The sequence below is a fragment of the Hemicordylus capensis genome, chromosome 2 (genome assembly GCF_027244095.1).
Source record: "Hemicordylus capensis ecotype Gifberg chromosome 2, rHemCap1.1.pri, whole genome shotgun sequence".
In the NCBI taxonomy this organism is placed as follows: domain Eukaryota; kingdom Metazoa; phylum Chordata; class Lepidosauria; order Squamata; family Cordylidae; genus Hemicordylus; species Hemicordylus capensis.
This window is the reverse complement of record NC_069658.1, coordinates 294,830,145-294,854,514: the sequence shown is the minus strand read 5'-3', so window position 1 is coordinate 294,854,514 and position 24,370 is coordinate 294,830,145. Positions and strand designations below refer to the sequence as shown.

The window sequence follows — 24,370 nt, the reverse complement described above, 5'->3', positions numbered from 1 at the left end:
AAGAGTACAAAAGAGTGGTCTGAACTTGTAAGGATGGGGTCAGGAAATCTAAGGCTCAATATGCTGAGGGTGGCAGTGGATGCCAAAAACAACAAAAGGTTTTGTTTCTGATAGGACCAAAACGAGAGTAAGAGCAAAGAAGTATTAGGTCTCCTACTTGGAAAACATGGTGAAATGGTAACTGGTGACAGAAAGAAAGCAGAACTACTTGTTCAACAACATAAGGTGGAGGAGAATGCCCAGTCCTAAAACAACCAGCCTATCCTGGGAGAATTGCCATGCTGTTATGTGTCTCCCTTTAAAGAGAGCAAGGGAGAGAGCGAGAGATTTTTTATTTATTTAATTTATATACTGCCTGACTCAGAGGCTTTAGGAGCACATATGCTGCTGTGCTAAAGAGGGTGAAAGACATATCTTATTTCTTGTTCTCAAGAGTCTCTCAATCACCATGAATGAATTTTATCAACTCCACTTCTGCTATCAGAAGTGGAGTTGTGAAATTGTCAAAACATTTTCAAAATACTCAAAGAAGAGGGAGTGCCCGGCTTCCAAATTGAAGAGAAAAAACCCTTAAACAAAATTAGCCTGACAAAACTAATTTTGTGGTTGATTTTAAATTGTTGAATTGTTTTAACTTTTTATATGTGTTTTAATTGTTTTATGTTAACCGCCCAGAGACGAAAGTTTGGGCAGTATATAAATGTGATGAATGAATGAATGAATAAATAAATAAAATAAAAACAGGGAGGAGTAGATATGCGTATGTATCCATACAGCAAGGGAGCACAGAGTTTTTCAAGAGTTAAATAGAAAAGTAATAAAATGGTGCATGTAGAGAGATAGAGGGGGAGTACTGGGTCAGTGGGCACCAGTGGTCACTCTAATTTTTTTCATCTCTGTGTGGAATGAGTTTTGTTTTAGGCAGCCGTATCAAGGTAGTGTGTAGGCATGTGCATTCAGAATGGGGCCTTCCTGATTCAACCTGAGCGGGATCTAAAATGAACTGAGTGGACATCCAATAACTTGTGACCGTGCGCATGCCTTAGAGGGAACAGTGGTGGGAACCAGTAATATCACAGACATGAGTAGGGACACTATTATTATTATTATTATTATTATTACATTTATATCCCGCTCTTCCTCCAAGAAGCCCAGAGCGGTGTACTACATACTTAAGTTTCTCTTTCACAACAGCCCTGTGAAGTAGACTAGGCTGATGGTGCTACATTCCATATAGCATTCTCAACGATTGAAGCTATGTCTAGAGGAAGCAAACGTTGGGGTTTAGGTGCTGGGAGATGCATTATCCATGCAAATGAAGTGTAATCATGAGAAAAATGTCTGCATCCAGAACATTCATGGAGGATTCTGTGTTTGTGGACTGACTTCCAACCTAACATATGCATTGAAAAGGTTTTGTGTTTTGTGCACACTGAGGACAACCAATTTTCACTTATCTCTCCTTCCTTCTGGAGCCCACTGTACCTTCTGAAAATGTGTCTCGCAGCTCTCAAGGACATATTCTCAAAAGGCACAGTGGATTTCAGAAAGGGGAGATTAGCAAAAACCACCCCTCCTCTGTTGCACAAATGAAACATTTTTTAGCACATGCAACATTAGTCTGGATGTCAGCCATGAAGAATGTGTGCATCAATACCCATGACAGCCAAATGGAATGTCCAATGTCAGAGGCCGTATGCTTCTGAATACCAGATGGAGAGGCGTTGTTCTCTTGATATACCCTGCTTGTGGGCTTCCTGGAACATCTGGGAAACAGGATGCTGGCCTAGACAGTCAGAACCAGCAGGGCTCTTGTTATGTTAAAAGGTAAACCATACCTTTCCTGCAATACAGTAATTATGTGGAAAATTCTTAAAGCACTCTAACACCCATATGGCCCTACGGTCATTGGATCTGCGAAGGACAAGGGTAAGTAATGCCAGGAAAGCTAGGTTACCTTAGGCAATTTCACTCTGATCTAGCTTCAAAATAAGTTTAAAATACAAACAGGGGACATCTATACATGAAAGTCAGCTCTACAATGTCTCACAGACATCAGCAAGATGCCTCTTGAAAGGTAAAAGGATGAAGCAACTATTCAAGTAGTTACTTTCAAACATCCAACAACCTAAAACTACCTACTACGTAGCTCTGTCTCATGTGAAAGACCTTGCAATGCATTTTCAGGCATTACAACTGACCCAACAATGGACCTGGTACACAACAGGGCAGCTGGGGCTGAATTGGTAATTATTTCCAGGTTTGTAAGGGAGCTATTATTGTGGCACTCCTTCCTATATCCAATGTCATCCATGTCTGTAGCAAACTTCCTTTGGCACTGTGACAGAACAAGGACATTTTTGCAACAATAGAGCTGCAAAAAGAAGATTGCGTCCCTACACAGGAGACAGGAACCCCAATTAACATCTACATGAAGGATTCCCTTCAGACTTTTCATTGTGAACCCACATGTTTTGCATTACTACAGTATCCTACAGGAAGGTCAGAGTGGTGACAGATTTGTTATTCCTTTAGATTCTTTTTAGCAATTATTCTATAATTAAAAATCTATCAAGTCATGGACTAGGTATTTGAACAGGTTAAGAGCACAGCATGAAAGTTTCAAGCCTCAAGTTTTACTCCCAGCTGTCACTGATTTGTCATGTGACCTTGGGCAAGTCATATTACCTCTGAGCCAGTACCCCGGCCTGCAAAATGGAGATAAAAATAATTACCTTTCTCAAGAGGATGATGTAAGACTTAATTAATTCCTATTTATAAAATACTTTGAAAGAAGCCATAGGCATCTACAGCATTATAACAGTTATAATTGAATATTCAAGCCGTTTCCCAATTTTTCATTAAGTTTCTGTCATAAGAGTGGATCAAAGTCAGTATGTATCAATCATCACTCCAAATCAAAATACTCAGCATTTTTTAACTCCCAGTAGATTCATTGTCCTATTAACAGCCTGCTATACAGATTCTACACTGGGCATATTTTATGTTAATTTCCAGTTTATATGTCACATTTTTTCTTTACCTCAATGCTACTGATCAGTTCTAGATATCGAAGATCTCGCACTCTGGTAAATGCCTATTGAAACACAGAAAAGAAAAAATAAATCAGCAATATGCTAATATCTTGTGGTCAACAGGTTGCAGTGCAGCCTACTTAATACTCTGTGACTGATAATTACTATCCATACGACACAAAACATGATTACTATGTACCATAAGTTGCAATGACTAAGATTACTTCACCTTTTGAATGAGACGAAATTAGTTTTTAAGAGGATATCTAGTATAAGAAAAATGAACTGTATGTAAAATGAATTACACACAGTCAGATTATGACAAGCACATTAAAAAAACAAAAACTTGGAAAAACCCTAGTCTTGGATTCAGGTGAATACAGTATCATAAGAATGTGAGCATACAGTAGTACTAACATCATAGTGGCCAGATTTATATCAGGCAAGTAACAAGGAAGGAATATTGCAAGACCAAGAAAATGCGGGGGGGACCCTTCTGCAAGAGGATTTAGTTCCTTGAGAGTGTTTTTCCTAAGAAACTATCATTTCATCCCCTAAGGAGGAGCTATCTGTCTCTAAACATGTGGGGACTGCTATCAACTTTTTTCTGTTGAAGTGTCTCCTGCATTGGTGGAGCTTCTGTTTGGTTTTTTCAGAATTATACCAGTATCTGAAGAAAAACAAATGAGCCAGAATCTGCAAAATGATAGAAAATCACTAATCTACTTCATGTTTTCAATTAGTTCTCCTCTAGTTCTCCCTGTTTCTCCCCCACCATCTTCATTTCATCTCCATCCCTTCAGCCCCAGTCCGTTCTCCCCCTTCCAGTCCGCTTTCCCTCACCGCCCTCTGGTGGCGCTTTCCCTCACCACCTGCTTTCCCTCACCACCCGCCCGGCTGCCACTTGCCCTCTATGCCCGTCAGCTTGCCTGGCCACCTGTCCCCACCGCTATCCGGCAGCTGCTCGTGAACTCTCGCAAGAGCTGCCACATTTAATGGGTATGTTTAAGAGAAATATATTTCTTTGTTGTACACCGCCTGGAGCCTTGGGATGTGGCAGTTTACAGATGTAGTAAGTAAGTAAATAAATAAATATTGTTAGACCTTTTGAATTAAGTATGGACATTTATAAAAATATTAATTAGTGATCACAAATTCCAAATGCACTACCTAGAAGTAAACATAATTGAAATCAATGGGACACATTGCTTTTGCATAATGACAGCAAACTTGTAGGGCCCAAGCACCATTATGAAAGAATTTTTTTTTTAAACTCACATCCTATGTCTCAGTTGGAAGACTACTCTGTGAAGAGCAGAAACAGCTTCAGGAGCTGAGCAAGCTTTTCTAAACATCTAGCCTTTCCCCCCTTCAAACTAACAGGAGGAGGGGAGAGTTTCAGGGGCTGGTTTCTCTTTAGGGGATTAAGTCCGTGTGTGTGTGTGTGTGTGTGTGTGTGTGTGTGTGTGTGTGTGTGTGTGTGAGAGAGAGAGAGAGAGAGAGAGAGAGAGAGAGAGAGAGAGAGAGAGAGAGAGAGAGAGATTTGCCAGTGCTAGCAAACTCCACTGTTTTAGTTTGTCCCTGCCTGGAGGGAGTAGAGTCAGCTAGGGCTGGGGGAGGCACCACATTCCTTTGACTCACATTCTGCGTCTCAGTTGAAAGACTACTCTGTGAGGAGCAGAAACAGCTTCAGGAGGTGGGCAAGCTTTTCTAAACATCTAGTCTTTCCCCCCTTCAAACAAACTATATTATTATTATTATTTACATTTTATATTCCACTCCTCCTCCAAGGAGCTCAGAGCGGTGTACTACATTTAAGTTTCTCATCACAACAACCCTGTGAACTAGGTTAGGCTGAGAGAGAAGTGACTGGCCCAGAGTCACCCAGCAAATATTATGGCTGAATGGGGATTCGAACTCAGGTCTCCCCAGTCCTAGTCCAACACTCTAACCACTATAACATGCTGGCTAACTGAAGGAGGGGAGATTTTCGGGGCTGGTTTCTCTTTAAGGGATAAGTCCTAGTGTGTGTGTGTGTGTGTGTGTGTGTGTGTGTGTGTGTGTGAGAGAGAGAGAGAGAGAGAGAGATTTGCCGGGGCTAGCAAACTCCAGTCTTTTAGTTTGTCCCTGCCTGGAGGGGGTGGAGTCAGCTAGGGCTGGGGGAGGCACCACATTCCTTTGACTCACATCCTGTGTCTCAGTTGGAACACTACTCTCTACATAAGAGGTGAAGGCCCGAGAGCATAGTGAACAGGGATAGCAAACAGGATGTTGGAGTTTTGCAGGAGTTTAGTGGGAAGTGTGTGGGGGAACCTGGAACAAGTCCCAGTGATCACAAGGAGCCTGGTGGAGAAGAGAATGTAAGTACAAATCCCTCCCTCATATTCTTGGGAAAGACAGTTTGGACAGTTAAATAGCTAACCATTACAGCTGAGACCTATCCTTCTAATAAACTATCTCTAAATACCGTAAACAGCCAACAAAAACAGTATGAAGATAGAAAGTCAGCAGGTGAGGGGGCACTTCCCAGTGCATTGCACAGAGTGCCACATGTATGACTATTTGCCCCATGGGCGGAAGTCATGGGTGTGTGCTCGGTGCAAGGAGCTTCTGCCTCTCAGGGAAAAAGTTTGTTCCCTTGAGACCAAGGTGGTGGATCTGGAGAAGCTCAGAGAGACAGAGAGGCATGTGGACGAGACCTTCAGGGACATGATGGAGGTTTGATAACTCCTCTGCTCTCAGGGAGAATGAAGGTCTTGGGCAAGGAGAACATCGGTCTGAGGAAGAGGAAAATACTCCTTTAGAAGGGACCCCTTCCATGGACGATGAGCCCATATCCTCTTGCACAGGAGATACTCCTCCGGGGGGTGGGGGCCTCCTTGTAGTGGGTGATTCAATCACTAGAGGTATAGAGAGATGGGTTTGTGACTCGTGTGTTGACTACACAGTGACTTGCCTGCCTGGTACAAAGGTTGTGGACATCACGCAGTGTCTAGATAGGCTCTTAGGCAGTGCTATGGAGGAGACAGCTGTTGTGGTGCACGTTGGCACCAACAATGTGGGGAAATGTAGTTGGGAGGTCCTGGAAGCCAGATTTAGGTGGACAGGTAGTGTATTGAAGTCCAGGACCCCCAAGGTAGCATTCTCAGAAATGCTATCTGTTCCACGCGCAGGTACAGTGAGACAGGCAGAGCTGAGGGGTTTCAATGCGTGGATGAGACGTTGGTGCTGGGAGGAGGGGTTTAGATTTGTTAGGCACTGGGATACATTTGGGGAAAGCAAGGCCTGTACAAAAGGGACGGGCTGCACGTGAAACAAGATGGAACCAAACTGCTGGTGCTTAAAATCAAAAAGGGTGCAGAGCAGCTTTTAAAATGATGCCTGGGGAACAGCCGACGGGAGCTGGGCAGTATCCAGTTCGGAAAAAGCCATCCTTTAAAGTGCGATGGTGCAAAGGATTCAGATAAAACAGAAGGGGACAGAGCAGAACTGCATAAAGAGCAGACAGGAGCCTGTGTCAGCTGGTCAAGGAGTCAAAAGAAAGCTAGCATATATAAAGTGAGAGATTCAGCGTATAGGTGCTTATATGCCAATGCCAGAAGCCTCCGAGTCAAGATGGGTGAGCTGGAGTGCTTGGTTGCTAACGCAGAAATAGATAAAGTGGGCATAACAGAAACATGGTGGAACAGTGAGAACCAGTGGGACACTGTTATCCCTGGATATAAACTCTATAGAAAGGACAGGGAGGGGCTCCTTGGAGGTGGATTAGCACTGTATGTTAAAGAAGGCATAGAATCTAACAAGCTAGAAAAACTTGGTGGACTGGAGTCCTCCACAGAAACCCTGTGGGTGACAATACAAGGTCTGAAAGGGAACGTGCTACTGGGGATGTGCTATCACCCTCCGAATCAAATCACTGACACTGACTGGGAGTTGCAAGAGGAAATCAGGGAGGCACCAAGGAAAGGCACGGCTGTAATAATGGGTGACATCAATTACCCACACATAGACTGGGTAAATTCACAGTCAAGTAATGACAAAGAGGTCAAATTTCTAGATACGCTGAATGACTGTGCCCTAGAACCATTGGTCTTGGAAGCAACCAGAGAGAAGGCAACCCTGGACTTAATTCTGAGTGGCACCCAGGATTTGGTGCATGATGTCAGTATCACTGACCCTGTCGGGAAAAGTGACCATAGTGCCATCAAATTCAGCATACATGCGGGGAGAGAATCACCAAGGAAGTCTAACACAGACATTTTAAATTTCAGAAGAGGAAACTTCTCTAAAATGAGGAGTATGGTGAAAAGCAAGCTGAAAGGAAAATCAGGAGAGTCATTTCGCTCCAGAGTGCATTGAGTTTACTTAAAACTACAATACTAGAAGCCCAGTTAGATTGTATACCCCAAAGGAGGAAAAGTACCACTAGGTCCAGGAAGATGCCAGCATGGCTAACAGGTACTGTCAAGGAAGCCATAAAAGGGAAGAAGACTTCCTTCTGAAATTGTGAGGCCAGTCCAAATGAAGAGAATAGAAAGGAGCACAAACTCTGGCAAAAGAAATGCAAGGTGACAATAAGGGGGGCAAAAAGAGAGTTTGAGGAACATTTAGTTAAAAGCATCAAGGGGAATAACAAAAACTTCTTTCAATACATCAGAAGCAGGAAACCTGCCAGGGAGGCGGTTGGACCATTAGACAATGAGGGAGTGAAAGGGATTATTAAGGAGGATATGGAGGTTGCAGAGAAGCTAAATGAGTTCTTTGCGTCCGTCTTCATGGCAGAGGATACTGAGCATATACCTGTTCCTGAACCAGGCTTTTCGGAGATGGACGCTAAAGAACTGAATCAGATAGAAGTGACAAGGGATGATGTTCTAAACTGTCTGGAAAAACTGAAAACTAGTAAATCACCAGGGCCGGATGGCATCCATCCAAGAGTTCTCAAAGAACTCAAATGTGAAATTGCCGACCTCCTTGCTAAAATATATAACGTATCCCTGCAATCAGGCTCTGTACCGGAGGACTGGAAAGTAACAAATGTAGCACTGATTTTCAAAAAGGGATCCAGGGGCAATCCGGGAAATTACAGGCCGGTTAGCTTAATGTCCATTCCAGGCAAATTGATGGAAAGCATCCTCAAAGATAAAATTGTAAAGCACATAGAAGAACAGGCCTTGCTAGGAGAGAGCCAGCATGGCTTCCACAAAGGAAATCTTGCCTCACGAACCTTTTGGAGTTCTTTGAGAGTGTCAACAAGCGTGTGGATCAAGGTGATCCAGTTGACATAGTATACTTGGACTTCCAAAAAGCTTTTGACAAAGTTCCTCATCAAAGACCCCTGAAGATACTTAGCAGTCATGGGATAAGGGGACGAGTACATGTGTGGATTGCTAACTGGTTGAAAGACAGGAAACAGAGGGTAGATATAAATGGAGAGTTTTCACAATGGAGGGAAGTAAGAAGTGGAGTCCCCCACGGATCTGTACTGGGACCGGTGCTTTTTAATTTATTCATAAATGGTCTAGAAGTAGGGGTAAGCAATGAGGTGGCCAAATTTGCAGATATCTTACATTCGGACTGATCTGGACTCCAATATTTCTGCAGGGCCAGTTGTGGGGGGGGGGAGTGTGTCAACAGCCAATTGGAGATCAGCCAAGGTAGTCTCAACCTCGTAGCCCGCGTGAAAGCTGATTTGAAATGGGCCTAGATAATCTGTTGATGAAATATGCTACATCAATCTTGCTAAAGCTAAGCAGGTCTGGGTCTAAGAAATGCTGGAATGGGAAACTGCCTGGGAAGCCCATATTTGTTGCCTTGATCCTCATAATGGAAGAAGGGCAAGTCAGAAATGCATTCATTATTACAGAAAAGTATTTGTTGTTTTTCCATGGAATTGAAAACACTGTTTGGTACAGTCTACCTCAAAAACAAGAAATGGCCACCTCAGAAACAAGAAATAATTATACTACCCAAGGCTTCTGATATTTTAAACAAGAGAAAGAAGGAAAATGAAAGTTGCCTTCCCCAGGATTTTTTTAAGAATGCACAAGGATTTTTTAAAGAATGTACCTTTGAGGCAGTGAGGAGACACATGTACTCCAGATACGGAGAGATGTAAGCACCATCTACAACATATGAAGTTAAGCTTGTATATGCCCTCACAAAACAGCATTCAAAGAAGAAATTTGGAAATATTCTGAATGAAAAAGTATCAGAAAGTGAATAAAATGCCGACATTCAAAGTTAAAATGGTTCATAATGGAGGGAGGAAAAGACTGGCAAAGAAATACATATTTTTAAAAAAGAAGTGGACTTACTATATTATAGTAAAACAAATCTTTACTGCCACACAGTGGTAAAAACATGCATTCCTAGACTGATATGGGAGAAATTTAACATAGTGTAAAATTATTACCATATTCTGATTTACACTTAATTTTAACTAACAGTGATTTCTAGGACTCATATGGAATTAAGAGATTCCATTTGCATTTTAGAGCTCAAGTAGTAAAAGTATGCCACAACCTTATGTCAGTAAATTAGCTTTTCTGCATTCTGAACAGAAACGGACAGAAAAGAGTCAAGTATACATTTTTGCCATGAAGCACATACAATTTTGAAGGAAAATTTCAAATTTCAAATTACACAACTAAGAGTTGCTAGAGACAAAGTAGAATATGCACATATAATTCTCTTATGCTAACCACATCTTAATACAATTTACAAAAGATTTAGCAGCATAGCTGAAGCGCATTACCTTCTTAGCAGTTTCAAACTCAAGCCCTTCTAAAGCTTCCATGGCCAGTTCTTTCCAATCGGTGTCTGTTACTCCTAAACAAGCAATCTGGTAGGCTTCTTTGTACATTTTTCTTTCCAGATATTGATACATGGGTGCTGACTGCAGTTTTTTATTTAAACCAAAGTAAAATATTAAGATATAAGTGACATTTTATAAATTTAAATAGGCATAATAACTTGTTCTATCACAGTTAACATATATTTGTTTGTGCAGAGCAATTTTTCTACATTTCCTGTAAAACCCATCCTACATTAAGAAAAAATACAGCATTATAACCTAGTTTCCTCTCTTAATCCAACAATGGAAATCTGGGCATAGCAAGATTCCCTTGTTGGATCAGAAACTGAGCGTAAATCTGATGTACATCCAAATACACAGTAAAATGAGGATTCAAGGGTGTGTGCTGCCTATCTGCACTGCATTGTAAGGATGTGCATATGAATGCACAACTTCATGCATATTCTGGCAAAACCAGTCATGTGTAAATACAGTCTGACATATCCCCATAGCGTAATGTGGGCAGAGCAGACCCGCCCATGCTGTTGGGCAGACAAGAGGGCTGTTCCAGCAAAAGTAGTGAATGACTTGCAATTAAACAAAGCTGTATCAGAACAGCCCTCTTGCACAGGAGCATCACCATGAATGTTAGAGCCCCACAGCAGCGTGGGCAGGTCTGCACTGCCCGTGTTATGTTCTAGGGTGTTATCCACAGTTTTTAAGTGCAACTAGAGTTGGATCAGGGCATTTTTCTCCCTGGTAGCAAGAATGACTAAGAGCTTACAAATGTTTACTCCATTTTTTCTTTACAACTTCCACTGCAAGAAATACCAAAATTTATTCCCTGGCTAATTTGTTCTCTTGCCAAACTGTTCTTATAGATGGCTGTTTGTTTCCTCTCTCTTCAGAACAACAGAATGCAATTATTCTGTCTTCATGTATGGCAATCTTTTAATTGCTTGAAAATGATTCTCAAATCATAATCCCCTTTAATGTTCCTGTCTTTGAAGGTTACTTTTGCATTAAAACTCTAGTTTAATTTAAAAAACAAAAACCAGGTTGCTCATCTGTAACTGATGATCTGGTAGTGATCCATTGACATCCATTAGAAATGGGTTCTGCGCCGGTGCTTGTAGGTGTAGACAACCACAGCTCCTCTTGGCGCTTGCACCCCGCCCCAAGTGACCACATGGCTATTTAAGGTGGGAGGAAGCGCCAGCACCTCAGTTCCTGGACGAATGCCGGAGCAGGCAATCATCTTTGTAGTAACAGGTGAGTTATATCATGTAGACTTGTACACTACTGCAGAGAGGAGGTTCCAGAGGGTTCCAGAGGGTCTAATGGATGTCAACGGATCACTACCCGATCATCAGTTACAGGTGAGCAGCCTGTTTATGAATCCATTAGAAATGGGTGTTTAGTTAACTCTTTTAGGAGGCGGGAGCAGCAGTCACTGTAACACCCTTTTAAGAACTCCTCTCCCAAAATTCACCTCTGTTGCAGAGCACAAGTCAATGGCATAGTGCTTTATGATCAGCCTGATGGATGACCTTCAATTGGGAATTGATAGAGGAAGTGTGACTGTTGGCCCTTTTGGATCTATCGGTGGCTTTTGATACTATCAACCATAGTATCTTGAGGGGGTTGGGGGTGGAAGGCACTGCTTTGCAGCAGTTCCACTCCTACCACTTGGGCAGATTCCAGATGGTGTTCCTCAGGGACTACTGTTCTTCAAAATCTGAACTTCAGTATGGTGTCCCTCAGGGCTCCATATTGTCTCCAATGTTGTTTAACATCTACATGAAACCGCTGGGGGAGATCATCAGGAGATTTGGTGCAGGGTGTTATCAGTATGCTGATGACACCCAAATCTTTTTCTCCATGTCAACATCATCAGGAGAAGGCATGACCTCCATAAATGCCTGCCCGGAGGCAGTAATGGGCTGGATGAGAGATAATAAACTGAGACAGTCCAGGTAAGACAGAGGTACTTATTGTGCAGGGTTAGAACTCAGGAAATGATTTTGATCTGCCTGTTCTGGACATAAACCTCTCCCTGGTATCCCAGATTGAGGCAGTGGCCAGAGGTGCCCTTTATCAGCTTCAGCTGATATGCCAGCTGTACCTGTTTCTTGAGATAAATGTGCTCAGAACAGTAGTACATCTGCTGGTTTCCTCCAGACTTGACTACTGCAATGCGCTCTATGTGGGGCTGCCTTTGTATGTAGTCCAGAAACTGCAGTTGGTCCAGAATGTGGCAGCGAGGTTGATCTCTGGGTCATCTCGGAGAGACCATATCACTCCTATCTTAACAGATCTACACTGGTTGCCAAAAAGTTTCTGGGCAAAATACAAGGTCTTGGTTATCCTCTATAATAAAACCCTTAAGTGTGATCCCATGCCACCCGTGTCTTTCTCGGCAGTTCTGGGCATGCGCAGAGCGCATGCCCAGAACCGCCGAGAAAGATACGGCCACCCAGACACAGGCGGCCATGTTGGCCAAATCGGCCCAAACAATTGCCGCCGTGGCCGCGGCCCGCCCTCCCAGCGGCCCGAGTCCTCTCACCCGCCCCCCCCACATGATTAAGGGCCAAATCGGCCCAAACAATTGCCGCCGCCACCTGCCCGCCCAGCTGCCCAAGTCCTCCTCACCCCGTTAGGCCCGCGTCAGTCGGGCAATCAAAGACCATATTCTGAGAAGGAGAAAGGAGCTCGCAAACAGAGCTCCTCTCTGTGCAAAGCCTCTGCCCGAACTGCCGCTATGGACGCAAAGGACGCAACAGGCGTCCTTTGCGCCCAAAGCGCCAGTTCAGGCAGAGGCTTTGCAGAGAGAGGAGCTCTGTTTGCGAGCTCCTCTCTCCTTCTCAGAATATGGTCTTTAATCGCCCGACTGACGCGGGGCTAACGGGGTGAGGAGGACTTGGGCAGCTGGGAGGGCGGGTGGGCGGTGGCGGGAAATCCCAGGCAGAACTCTGGCGCTGGCCAGAGACGGAGGGAACAGGAGGTAAGGGGGGGGGAACGCTAGCGCCCGTTATTGTAACGGGCTAAAAAACACTAGTCACCTATAAAGCCCTAAACAGCTTGGGCCCTGTGTATTTAAGAGAACATCTTCTTTGCTATGAATCACACTGTCCATTGAGATAATCAGGAGAGGTTTGTCTGCAGTTGCCACCAGCTCGCCTGGTGGCTACTCGGGGATGGGCCTTCTCCATTGTTGCCCCAAGGCTTTGGAATACGCTCACTGCTGAAATAAGAGCCTCCCATCTCTTACAACTTTTTAAAAGTCAGTCAAGACACATTTCTTCACCAAGGTTTTTAATTATATACTGTTTTAATAGTTTGATGGTTTTTAATAGTTTTAACATTTTAAGTTTTAAATTGTTGTAATGTTTTAACCTTTTTATTTATTTTATTGTTTTGTTGTAAACCGCCCAGAGACTTGCATTTTGGGCGGTATACAAATATGTTTGATAGATAGATGGATGGATGGAATTTATGAAGGGCAACTCTGAGGACCAGGTTGCAGCTTTACAGATGTCCTTGAATGATATGCCCAACAGATGAGCCGCTGGAGTGCTGTATGCCCTAGTCAAGTGTGGCTTTATGGATTTTGGTGGCGTTACTTTCTACAACTTGTAAGTCATGAGGGTAAGTTCTACCAGCCAGTGAGATAACCTTTTCATCTTTCTAATCGTCTTTGTTCCTGACAGGTAGAATAGAAGTGTCCTGCTAACATCCAGGGAATGCAGGGCCTTCTCAAAAGTAGTAGTAGGAGTGCAAAAGAAGGTAGGCAGCATGATATCTTGGTTTATGTGAAAATCCGTCACAACCTTTGGCAAGAATGCGATATCAGGGCATAGTAAAATCTTATCCGGGAAGAACAACAGGTAAGGTTCATCCATTCTCAAAGCTATCTGCTCACTCACTCTGTGGGCGGTTATAATTGCCACTAAAAAGGGGATCTTTAAGGAGACCAGTTTCAGGCTAGTGGTAGCCAAAGGGGCGGCTGTTAGAGCAGAAAGGACCAAAGATATACTGCACTGCTCCAGTGGCTGTCGAACTGGCGGATATAGGTCAGTGAGACCTTTCAAGAAGCTATTGCAGCTGGAGTGGGAGAATGCTATCTTTCGATCCCAGCCCAGGGGCTTAGCTGAAATACCTGCTAAGTGTACTTTTATGGAGACATTAGATAGCAGGGAGGTCTTAAGCGTAGTCAGATATAGCAAGATTTGGCGCACCGTAGCTTTCAAAAGGCGGAAGCCGCCTGAAGCCACATAGCAACTAAGCCACTTCCATTTACTTGTGTAGTTTCTCCTAGTTGAAGGCTTCCTCTAGTTAAGCAAGATCATACTTAAAAGCCTATCTTCCAGGCTGTTAAGTTTCAGAGTGGGCACCTCTGGATGTAGTACTTGCCTGTTTTCCCACAACAAAAGATCTGGGCACTGTGGAAGCCTCCTGTATGTGTGACCAGACAATCCGAGTAGATGCAGAAACCATGGCTGCCGGGGCCACAATGGTGTTATCAGGATATATGTGGTCTGGACGGCCAGAAGTCGTGCCACCACCCTCCCTATGAGTGTTGGGACCAGTCTATCTGGAACATGTCCCCTGTTGACTGCGGGTTGTGACCTGCTCTTGAGCTGTATGTTGCGCACTTGGCATTTAGATCCATCGCGAATAAGTCTATTTTAGGATATCCCCATGCCCTGAATATTGGAGTCAGGTACTTGTTGCTCAATTCCCATTTGTGTCTCCCCTCCTTGGTAAATGTGTGACTCAGATCGTTAGCAAGAACCCTGTCCAGCCCCTTTATGTGTATGGCCTGCAGAGTGATACTGTTTCTGATGCACCAGTGCCACATCTGAACGCTCAACACACACAGAGATCTGGAAACCATCCCCCCTTGCCTGTTTAGATAGGAAATCAGTGTCGTATCGTCCAATTGCAATTGCACTGTTTGCCTTTTGAGCATAGGCAAAAATGATTTCATGGCTTGAAACACTGCCAGGAGCTCCAAGAAACTGATGTGGAGCTGCCTCTGCTGGTAGTTCCACTGTCGCTGGACTGTACTGCCATTGCAGTGACCTCCCCAGCCCAACATTGAGGCATCCGTTGTCCCCCACACTGTGGGAGATTCCAATTGAAACAAGATGCCTTGTAGCAGGTTCTCTGCATGCATCCACCAGCCCAAGGACTGGAGGATTTGTGGTGGAATTTTTAAGCGTTTCTGGGGGCTGTCCACATTCAGACGGAAGGTGAATATGAACTATAATTGCAACTTCCTCATTTTCAGGTGCGTGTAGCGAATCGTTGTCTTGCAAGAGGCCATGAGGCCTAGGAGGCGCTGGACCTGCCTCACACATGGTGTTGGGCTCGACTGCAACTAAAGTACAAGTTCCAATATGGCTTGAAATCTTTCTTGTGGTAAGTAGGCCTCCCTCTCTGCGTATCCAGGATCGCCCCTACATAGGAGATTGATGTTACTGGATTCAGATGATTTTTTTTCCAGTTGACCCCTATCCCGAGGTCTCAGAGAAGTTGCAACAAGGATTGTATCTGAGAAAGTAACCTTTCTCTGTTTTTTAATGATCGTTGTCAATCATCTAGTAAGGGTAAATTGCCCATCCCCTGGTCCTGAGGTGGGTGTGCCACAATCACTTCCATGCACTTTGTGAAAACCTGGGGGTGGGGGGTAGTCCAGAGTCCAAACAGTAGCACTTGATATTGATAAGTTGAGTTGCTCACTGTGAATCTGAGATATTTTTGGTATGATGGCCTGATCCCTATGTAAAAATATGCATCCTGCAGGTCTAACATTGCAAGCCACCACTCCAGATGTAGAAGCTGCTGAATGTCTTGCAACATCGTCATTAAATACTTCTTTATATGTACAAACTTGTTCAGATGTCTTAGGTCCATTATTGGTCGTATTCCACCATCCATTTCAGGGATTTGAAAGCAGCAGGAGTAGAATCCCTCCCGTCTCTGTGCCCACCGCACCGGGACAATCGCTTTCTTGTCCAACAACTCCTGTACCTCCTTCTGCAGGGCTGGAGTCACCCATGTAAAACACACCCTTTTGTGAATTGGACGTCCTTTGAATTCTATTGCGTAGCTCAAAGAGACCATATTCAACACCCATCGATCTAATGTTATATGTTGCCATGCATGGGAATTGCTGGCCAATCTGATATTGTTGATGGCTGAAGATGTTATTGGAGTCTGATAGGTGTTGCAGGCAGCTACACTCAAAGCTACGTTGATGGGGCAGGCTGATGTTTGAACCGGGCCTGAGTCCTCTATTGATAAATGTTGCAATGGGCTGTTGTTGACCTCAAAGGTGCTGCTTCTGAGCCTTCATCTTTTTATTACGCTGGCCCTGATTGTTCTTCGATTGGTAATGCTTTTTATCGTGTGGTTGGCAAGACATTTTGAAATATCTGTGATCCTGCTGTCTATAGTTGGAACATGGTCTGCAGTAAGGTTTGAATTTTGTTGCATAGGAGGATGTGGATGCCAGTGTAAAAGACTTTGCCATGAACTTCGACTTCTTGAGTTTTTCCATAGTCGAGTCTGTCTGTTCTAAGAAAAAACCCTTTCCATCAAATGGAAGCCCTTCTATTATCTTTCATGTCATACTGAAGGGAGGCCGATCTGAGCCATGCATGGCTGGCACCTTAACGTGATTGACGTGGTCAATCTAGACTCAGATTCAGCCAGGTGGTTAGCCGTACTTAGCTGTTGCCATGTCACAGCTGTCAATTTCATCATGGTCTTCTTGAAACGTGCTTTGAACTCATCCGGAGTAAGGTTGCCATGTCCTGCTCCAAGCTGTCCCAGAGACAATGATTGTATTTAGCCATACGAGCTGAGTAATTGGCTATTTTAACTGATAAGCAGGCAGTGGAGCAGATTTTGCTTCCAAGTATGTCCAACTTTCTGCCCTCTTTATCTGCAGGGGTCGTCTGCCAGATCTGGATGATGTAGTGCAGTCTATTACAAGAGAATTGTGTACTGGGTGTTTTAATTGGTATGTATTCTCAACCTCTTGGACTCTGTAAAGGCTTTCCAATCTCTTCAGTATAGGTGTGGAAGTATGTGGCACTACCCACGGGCACTGTGCTGCCTTTGAAATCAATGGAAGAAATGGTAAGGCAACTGGTTGTGACAACATTGACTTGGTCATAAAGTTGTACATGGGGGCATCGATAATAGCTGTTTGTGTTCTTAGACTAAGCCCCAATGCGTCTGCCATTTCTTTTAATTGAATATGGTAGGCCTTCATCTCCTCTGTCAGGGACACATGTGAAGGTGTTGCAATGTCCAGCAAGGGATCTGGGTCAACTGTATCTGCATCCGACTCAGTTAGAAGAGCCATGATGACTCCCAGAAGGTGCTGGTGAGGAGTCTGGCTCATGCTCCCAGGCTGGTACTTCCTGAGGAGCTGGAGCCTCAGGCTCCAGAGGATCAGTTTGTATAGCAGCCAATGTATGCTGTCTCACCCTCATCTGAGTTTGCTTAGACATCATAACGGGTTTAGGTGGCAGGAGAGGTGACTCCATCTGGGTCTGAATGGCTGCAACTTCCGTTATAACTTTCCTTACTGTTTCAGGCATGGGAGCATCCCCTGCAGCTAGTGTCCACACCCAAAGAGCCTGGGAATAAGCAGTCATCAGAAGATTCTGTCTCCCAAACGTGGACTTCAATGACCTGTCTTCCTGGTAATCATATGCTAGCCCCGGAGAATCCTGGGCAAAGCCACACGGTTGGGTAGAGGAAGGTGTGAGGTGAGAGAAACTGCCAACTAGTTTGCCAGCTAGTTGTAGAAGCTAGATGTACAGCTGTAAGTGTGTAGCATATAGATGGACACAGCTGAGAAGCAGACGGGTCTGCCAAAACGTAAGGCACTGAATGGGTTTCATGCTCCGCAGACTATGGGAACCCTTTAAAGGTTGATGGGGTAGTATTATTGGAATCCAACATAGATTGTGCTGTGTTGGAGTCCAAAGCTCCAGTCCCCTCAGCATCAGCCGTGTCAGCATCCTCGAGCTCAAAAGTGATTGGTACCTGACAACGCAGAGTCATTGTTCCCATCAAAATAGGTGTGTTGAACTTCAAGGGCATCTCTCTCACCTTCAGCGTCTGATATTTCATCGGTGCCAGGGAAAGAGATGCCACTCTTGGCAGCGACAGCGACCTCGATACCAAGGAAGCTGGTGGTCTCGGTATCGAAGGCCTCAAGGTCAACAGTGGCAGAATAGTAGAGTTGAATGCATCAACGCTGAAGTTGACATTCTCAACGTCGATGCTGTTAAAGTCACCGCTGAAGCTGATCCATTCGCTGCTGAAGCTGAGACTGGCTGCGTCAATGTCAATGTCGGAGCCGAAGAGCTTGGTGTCAGCAGTCTCGTCACTAACGTTATCATCACATCCTGCACCAACGGGGAAGGAGTATCTTCCAATGTCATCACCTTCTTCTTTTTGGTGGGCTCCAACGCTTCTGCCATTTTGTCTCCATGCCTCCTCAGCAATTTTGGAGACTTAAACACAGGCGTTGAGGGTTTAGACTAGGCCAAAGCCTCAGCCCTTGAGCCAGATGGCTTAGAAAACAATCCCGCCCGCACCAGATGGACCCGGGGGACTTAAAACATTATCATAAAGAGCAGCCCAAAGACAAAGCTCCCTATTATGACGAGTTTGCTTCAAGAAAGATTGGCAAACTTTAAATAAAGAAAAATTGTGGGCTTCTCCAAAGCATATTAAGCACAGGTCATTCCCATCTTGAGAGGGCAGCTTAGCGTTAGACTCAGTACATCTTTTACAAGTTTTTTTAATCTGATTTTTTGTCTGATGGTTTAGGGTTATTCATAGCCATCGGCAGTGTTCTGTTAGTGGTTAGCCAAGTTATCCGTCTGATCTGTCGTCTGAGTTAGTCCATTAACAAGTCAAAACATAGTCCTAAGCAATCCAAACTCCAATAGCCAATAAATCAGTCCGATAATTATCTTTCTCTTTCTAGAACTCACGAAGGAAAAGGAACCAGTAAGAAGGAACCTCAGTGACCAAGGAATCAATCACTACGGCAGTCACAAAGGGACTGAGGTATTTGAGTTTCCTCTCGCCTTAAATAGCCACGTGGTCACTTGGGGTGGGGTGGGATGCAAGTGTCAAGATGAGCTGTGGTGGTCCACACTGACAGGCTTCAGTGCAGGCACAGAACCCATTTCTAATGGATCCAATGGATCACAACCCAGATCATTTTTTCATGCACAATGCAGTGACTGCTCCTATTTAACATGTTTCTACTTGTGCCATGTTGCTGGTAGGAAATTTATGTTGCAATGTGAAAACATTCTCTGAGCTAAACACAAAATAAATTTAACCATTTCTCTTGCCTATTGCACTCTATTATCATATAAACCCCTTTTCAAGCCAGCCCCAGACACTTGCAATTAAAATTGTTGTGAGCTACTGTTTCAACTTTGCTGTACCTTTCTGTGGCCACTTTACTGTTGAATTTAACATGATATCATGTATACATGTACTTATTTTGAAAGGCATTTCTGTGAATGCCTAACTAGTGCCAAATGGTGACCTTATTTCTATCTAGAACATAAATGTTTTACTATAATAATTCAAATGGTATTGGGTAGTTTTGCAGCAGCATCGACTACTGTCTGGTTTATGATCCATCATAAATCACATATTCTCTTCTGTAAGTCACTGCCTTTTCTATGTGTACATTCTTCCACCGCCCCCTTTTCTATGTATAATATCTACATATGCCTTTGCTGAATTTTACCCTACATTCCAATTCATTCCATTTCAAATCCTAAATGTGTGAAATGCTTCTCACGTTGAGTCATCTGTAATTTTTCCAACAGCCTTGTCTGCTTTTATTCAAGTTATTTAAAAATGCTGACCACCACTAGACACTTTGTACAATACTACTTGGTACATTCTTTTAGTTTGTCTTCTTTGGCTTTTATTCAAAAGTGAAGAACAAGTGAATTCCAAATCCCTTTTGCTCTAGAAATTTACTAAATTCATATCAGCTAAATTTCAATTTCTGCATTTCTTCTGCTAATGTCAGTCAGCCATGAATGTACATGAAATGCAGAATGAGATCTAAAGTCCACTTCCACCTTGATACCCATAAAAAGGAAGATGTCTACAAAGGTGTCTGCAAAGTAGTTCAAAGGACCTTAGGTTTCCACAGAAGTCAGTAACAAACTATTACTCTTGCTCTTAGGAAAAGTTTGGCTAGTCACCAAACACTATTTTCAATGTTTCAGCTGTTCTGTTTCTAGGGCTTCCCATCCTGTTCAAACAACCATTTTGTTGAGAACATGGATTTCTTAGGGCCAAACCACATTTGCTGTTGCTCAGAAATATTTTATACAAAACATAAGTGGTGCTTGGACAAATCAGCAAGCAAGAACATGCTGAAAATAAGTGGCTACTTGGCAGGAACTTTACCTTGGGGGGTGGGGAATAGAGTAGAAAGAACAAAGTTACAAACAACTGATTCTCTAGGGCTTAATCCCTCCAACACAATAACCAGAGAAACAATAGCAGCCTAATGAAAATATACAATAGAAAGATTATCAAAATGTATTTGGGAGTGCAAAATTATATCAAGAGTTTTCTTGTCTCCCTAATGTTCTTCTATATTGATGTGCCAAATGCTTAACACAATAAACTTCTACCTATTTGCTGCAATAAGACAAACTACCCCTTCCTCCTCCAAACACTCCACTACAGTACTACTGTTGGGCTGCATCATAGGAAGAAAGCCAAATAAATTGTGATGAAAGACTTGAAAACTTGGAGCACATTGATTTTGGAACAGGAAGTTGACAAAGTTTCAGGAACACTAAAAATAATGTTTATGTCTAGAAATGCAAAGAATAAATAAGGTCAAATATTACCTGGGGAACTTCAACAGCAGACATGGAAAAAACATGGAGACAGAAAATTTTGGAGCCATTGTATCCCACCACAAAGCCCTGAAGTTTTTGCTGATGGACAGGAAAGTTACTAGCTTTGATGTTGAGATATCCCCCTCCAGAGAAGCAAAGCATATCATCACACTGCGTATTCCAAGCCACACTATTAGCATTGGGTTCCTAATGGGAACATTCAACAGATTATTAGACGGACAATAAATCAAATACATCTTTATAAGCAATGGACAGTATTCATCCAGGATACGCGACTACTGTGGTTGAGTAAAGAAAATGTGTGCATTCTTGATCTCCATGTTTAGAAATATATAGCTCTTGCTCAAGTTATTGTTAACTAGCAACGTATCTGCTTGCCACAAAGACAATTTACTTGGCATTTCTGTTAAAGCTCCAGTGAAATTAATGGTAATTAAATAGATGCACAACTGGGATAAATCCCAGAATGTGCCCAGCACTTGCTATTTCAATGGGTTTCATAGGGAACTTTCATCCTTTACATTTTATCACTGTGCCTATCAGAACAATCCATTGCTCCTTATCTAGCAGCATTGTTCAATCTTGACTTTGGTATAACAAATATGTATAGTATATTTGCTAGATATGATAGTAATATATTTTCTCTTTTACTAAATACTACTTTAAAAGCATCTCTTAAAGCAGGTTAGTGCTACTCTTAAAATCTTATCTGTTTTGCTAACATTTCTTTTTGGCTGTTCTACAATTCCTTGTTCAAGCCTGCAACAGATCACTCTCTATTTCTTTCTTCTCTACCCTTTTGGAAGTTCTTATTATCCTTTTTCTGAGATATGGGGTAACAAAGGAGCAGCCTTGATTTTGCCTGCTAACCTCAGCAGAGAGGTAGAAACCATACAGAGAAGACAGGTCTACTCTGATCCAGCTCTTTGCAAGTGTGTGGCTGGGGCTGAAAAAAAGGAAAGGAAGGGTTGAGGCTTTATAGTGTTTACCTGGAAAAGCAGCTCTTTGGTGTGAATATCATACACTAGACAGGTGTCACTTTCATCAACCACTGCCAGCTTGTTTCGAGATGCACTCATATCCAAGCAGCGCACAGCTGTCGACTGCTTCAGCAAAACAATTGCAAAAGGATTGTCCACAAATATCTTCAGAATCTGGACATGGTTAAATCCAGAGAGTTAATCAAATACTTATTAAAAGCAGTACCATTTTCTATTGTCAACCAATCTCATCCATGAGAGCAGTTATATATTTGAAAAAATGAAAACCATGGAGAACAATTAACCTAACAAATCAAAGCAAACAAAAGTTTGTTTTTGCCACACTTACTTCCTTAGAAGGGATTATAATTACTGGCTGACATTCAATGAAGGCTAATGAGGGCAGTTCTGAACTGCCCACATTGCTGTGGGTGTCTTAAAAACCACCCACAGTGTTGCAGAACAGGGCTGGTGTGCTACTTGTTAAAACTGCACAATCAACGTTTTGTGGTACGATGTCCATTATTTCCAGTGGATGTAGTGTCACGTAACTGCAACTGCACACTTTCAAGTAGTAAAGCATCAGCCTTGTTCTCCAACACTGTAGGCATTCTTTCAGACACCTGCAGTGGTGCAGGTGGTACAAAACAACCCGCATTAGCCTGCGATCAATGTCAGTCAATAAAATAAAGACACGGGGTAAGGCGACAATTGAGTTTTGTAAGGATGTTTGTGTCTGAACTGCAGAAGTCAGAAACAAACACTGACGCCCACACTTTCAGCCATCTTGCCCCAAATGTATTCAACTGACATGCAATAAACAGATGCCAGTTTTGTGGAATTTGCAAGTAAGTCTTAGAAACCACGGCTGACATTGTAAGGAAGCAAGGATGCAGAGGGAGGCTGTGAACACGCTGGGGGTGAAGGGGGGGGAGATTTTCACTTATGTTTCCTTCCTCTTCAAGTGCTCTGTGCCTTCCAAAAATATGTCCCGGAGGGCTGTGTGTCCCTCAGAACATGTTTCTAGAAGGCACCAAGCACTTGCAGAGGAAGGAGGATCAGCTACATTCACTTGGGGAAGCCTCCAGTTGATATAGCCTCTCATTACATCCTTGCTTCCTTAATCAGGATGTCAACCCTTTTGTGCTGCTCATCACCTTGTCTTCAGCACCACTTTTTATCAGCTTATGGACACTATCAACTCCATTTATCATGAAGGGTCAGCAATTGCAAAAGAGGCTGTTGATTAACTGCCACTTCCTATGGGCAGACAGTCCTTGATTACTATCAAATACAAAATTTGCAAAGCAATTTGTCACCTACAGCAACCAAAGATGCTAAGAAGCAAATATGTCATTTCAGATTCTTGATTATTTAGAATCTAAATAATCTCCTTAATAAGTACATCAAGTCTTTTACATGATGTACTTTATCATGAAACCTTACCTGGCCATTCTTCAAACCCACTAAAAGGCCTTCCCTGCCCGGTGGTCCTCCAATTACTTTTATATATCGGATTAGAGATTCCATCAGCCATTCTCTCTCTTTAGTCCCACTGAATGAGAGGCACTGAAGTTTTTTCTCCTAAACAAGAAATAACACGTCAAATTTGGATAAAAGGAATTATGATATCTTTGTCCAAGAAGGATGTACAGGTGCCAGGTCTCTTCAGTATCATGACGAAATAGAAAATATCTAAAGATCTAGGATAGATAGAACCAAATACATTTTGGAGAAAATGTTTTCACTCTTACTTGATGTATTTGCTTTTTCACTTATACCGGACGACACTATTTCAAAAGGTGTGTATAGTTCATTTTCAGATTCAACTGTCAAGTGCTTACCTGGCACAGGATGATGTGTTCAGAGCATACAACCAGTAAGTTACATTCAAATTTTTTCACTATCTTTTCTTTCATACGGTAATGCATATCTGAGGAATCATCAGAATACAGTTCATAAATTTGGATTTTCTCTGGCAACTGAATTGCTAATCTGTTTTTGTAGATGGCAATTTTCTTTACAAGCTCTCTGCTTTTTATTCTAACTGGAAAAGGGAAAAAAACAGTAAAATGAGTTACAGAGGTAAGCTAAAATGCTTTAAACCTGTTATAAACAAAGTAGGGATGTGCAGAATGTTCTGGGGTCAGAACCTTCTGCCTCAAAATGAGCTGTTTCAAAGGTTCCAAGCTCGGAACAGAACACCATCTAAAAAGAGAACCTGTTCCAAGCTCAGAACAACCCGAGAGCCATTTTGGAATCTGAAATGGCGCTCTTCTGGCTACCACACATGTGCAGAGGCCAGAAGAGTGCCATTTTAGATTCCAATATTAGGCTTGGAACTGGGTGACAGGTCATTCCATCGAAACAATTGGCTCAACAGGTTGTTCCAATGAAACGTTCCATGCATTTTGCATTCTGTTCCAAGCTCGGAATGGAATGCAAAATGCATTCTGTGCACTATATTTACCTGGTGTTGGTTACCAGGAGCCACATATTACTACTAGTCATCATTTTTTAACTAGCTTGGGGCTATTGGAATTTCATGAGTAGTAGAGGGGTGTTTGGGGCAGAAGGTGTGAAGTCCTCCCAACTCCATTCCCCTCATCCCTTCTC

The 24,370-nt window shown here is 43.0% G+C and overlaps 1 protein-coding gene across 5 annotated transcripts in view; it reads right to left on the bottom strand.

The window, feature by feature from the left end:
* The window catches only part of IFT122 (intraflagellar transport 122), a 125,081-nt gene that overhangs the window by 70,383 nt on the left and 30,328 nt on the right, over nucleotides 1-24,370 (bottom strand). For all 5 annotated transcript variants that reach the window (XM_053293647.1, XM_053293651.1, XM_053293646.1 and 2 more), the window contains 6 exons: nucleotides 23,599-23,801; nucleotides 23,201-23,338; nucleotides 21,764-21,928; nucleotides 20,763-20,960; nucleotides 9,793-9,933; nucleotides 3,044-3,097 (listed from right to left, as the gene is read on the bottom strand). In XM_053293647.1, the coding sequence (XP_053149622.1) occupies nucleotides 3,044-3,097; nucleotides 9,793-9,933; nucleotides 20,763-20,960; nucleotides 21,764-21,928; nucleotides 23,201-23,338; nucleotides 23,599-23,801 (899 nt within the window). The remainder of the gene's footprint in view (nucleotides 1-3,043; nucleotides 3,098-9,792; nucleotides 9,934-20,762; nucleotides 20,961-21,763; nucleotides 21,929-23,200; nucleotides 23,339-23,598; nucleotides 23,802-24,370) is intronic.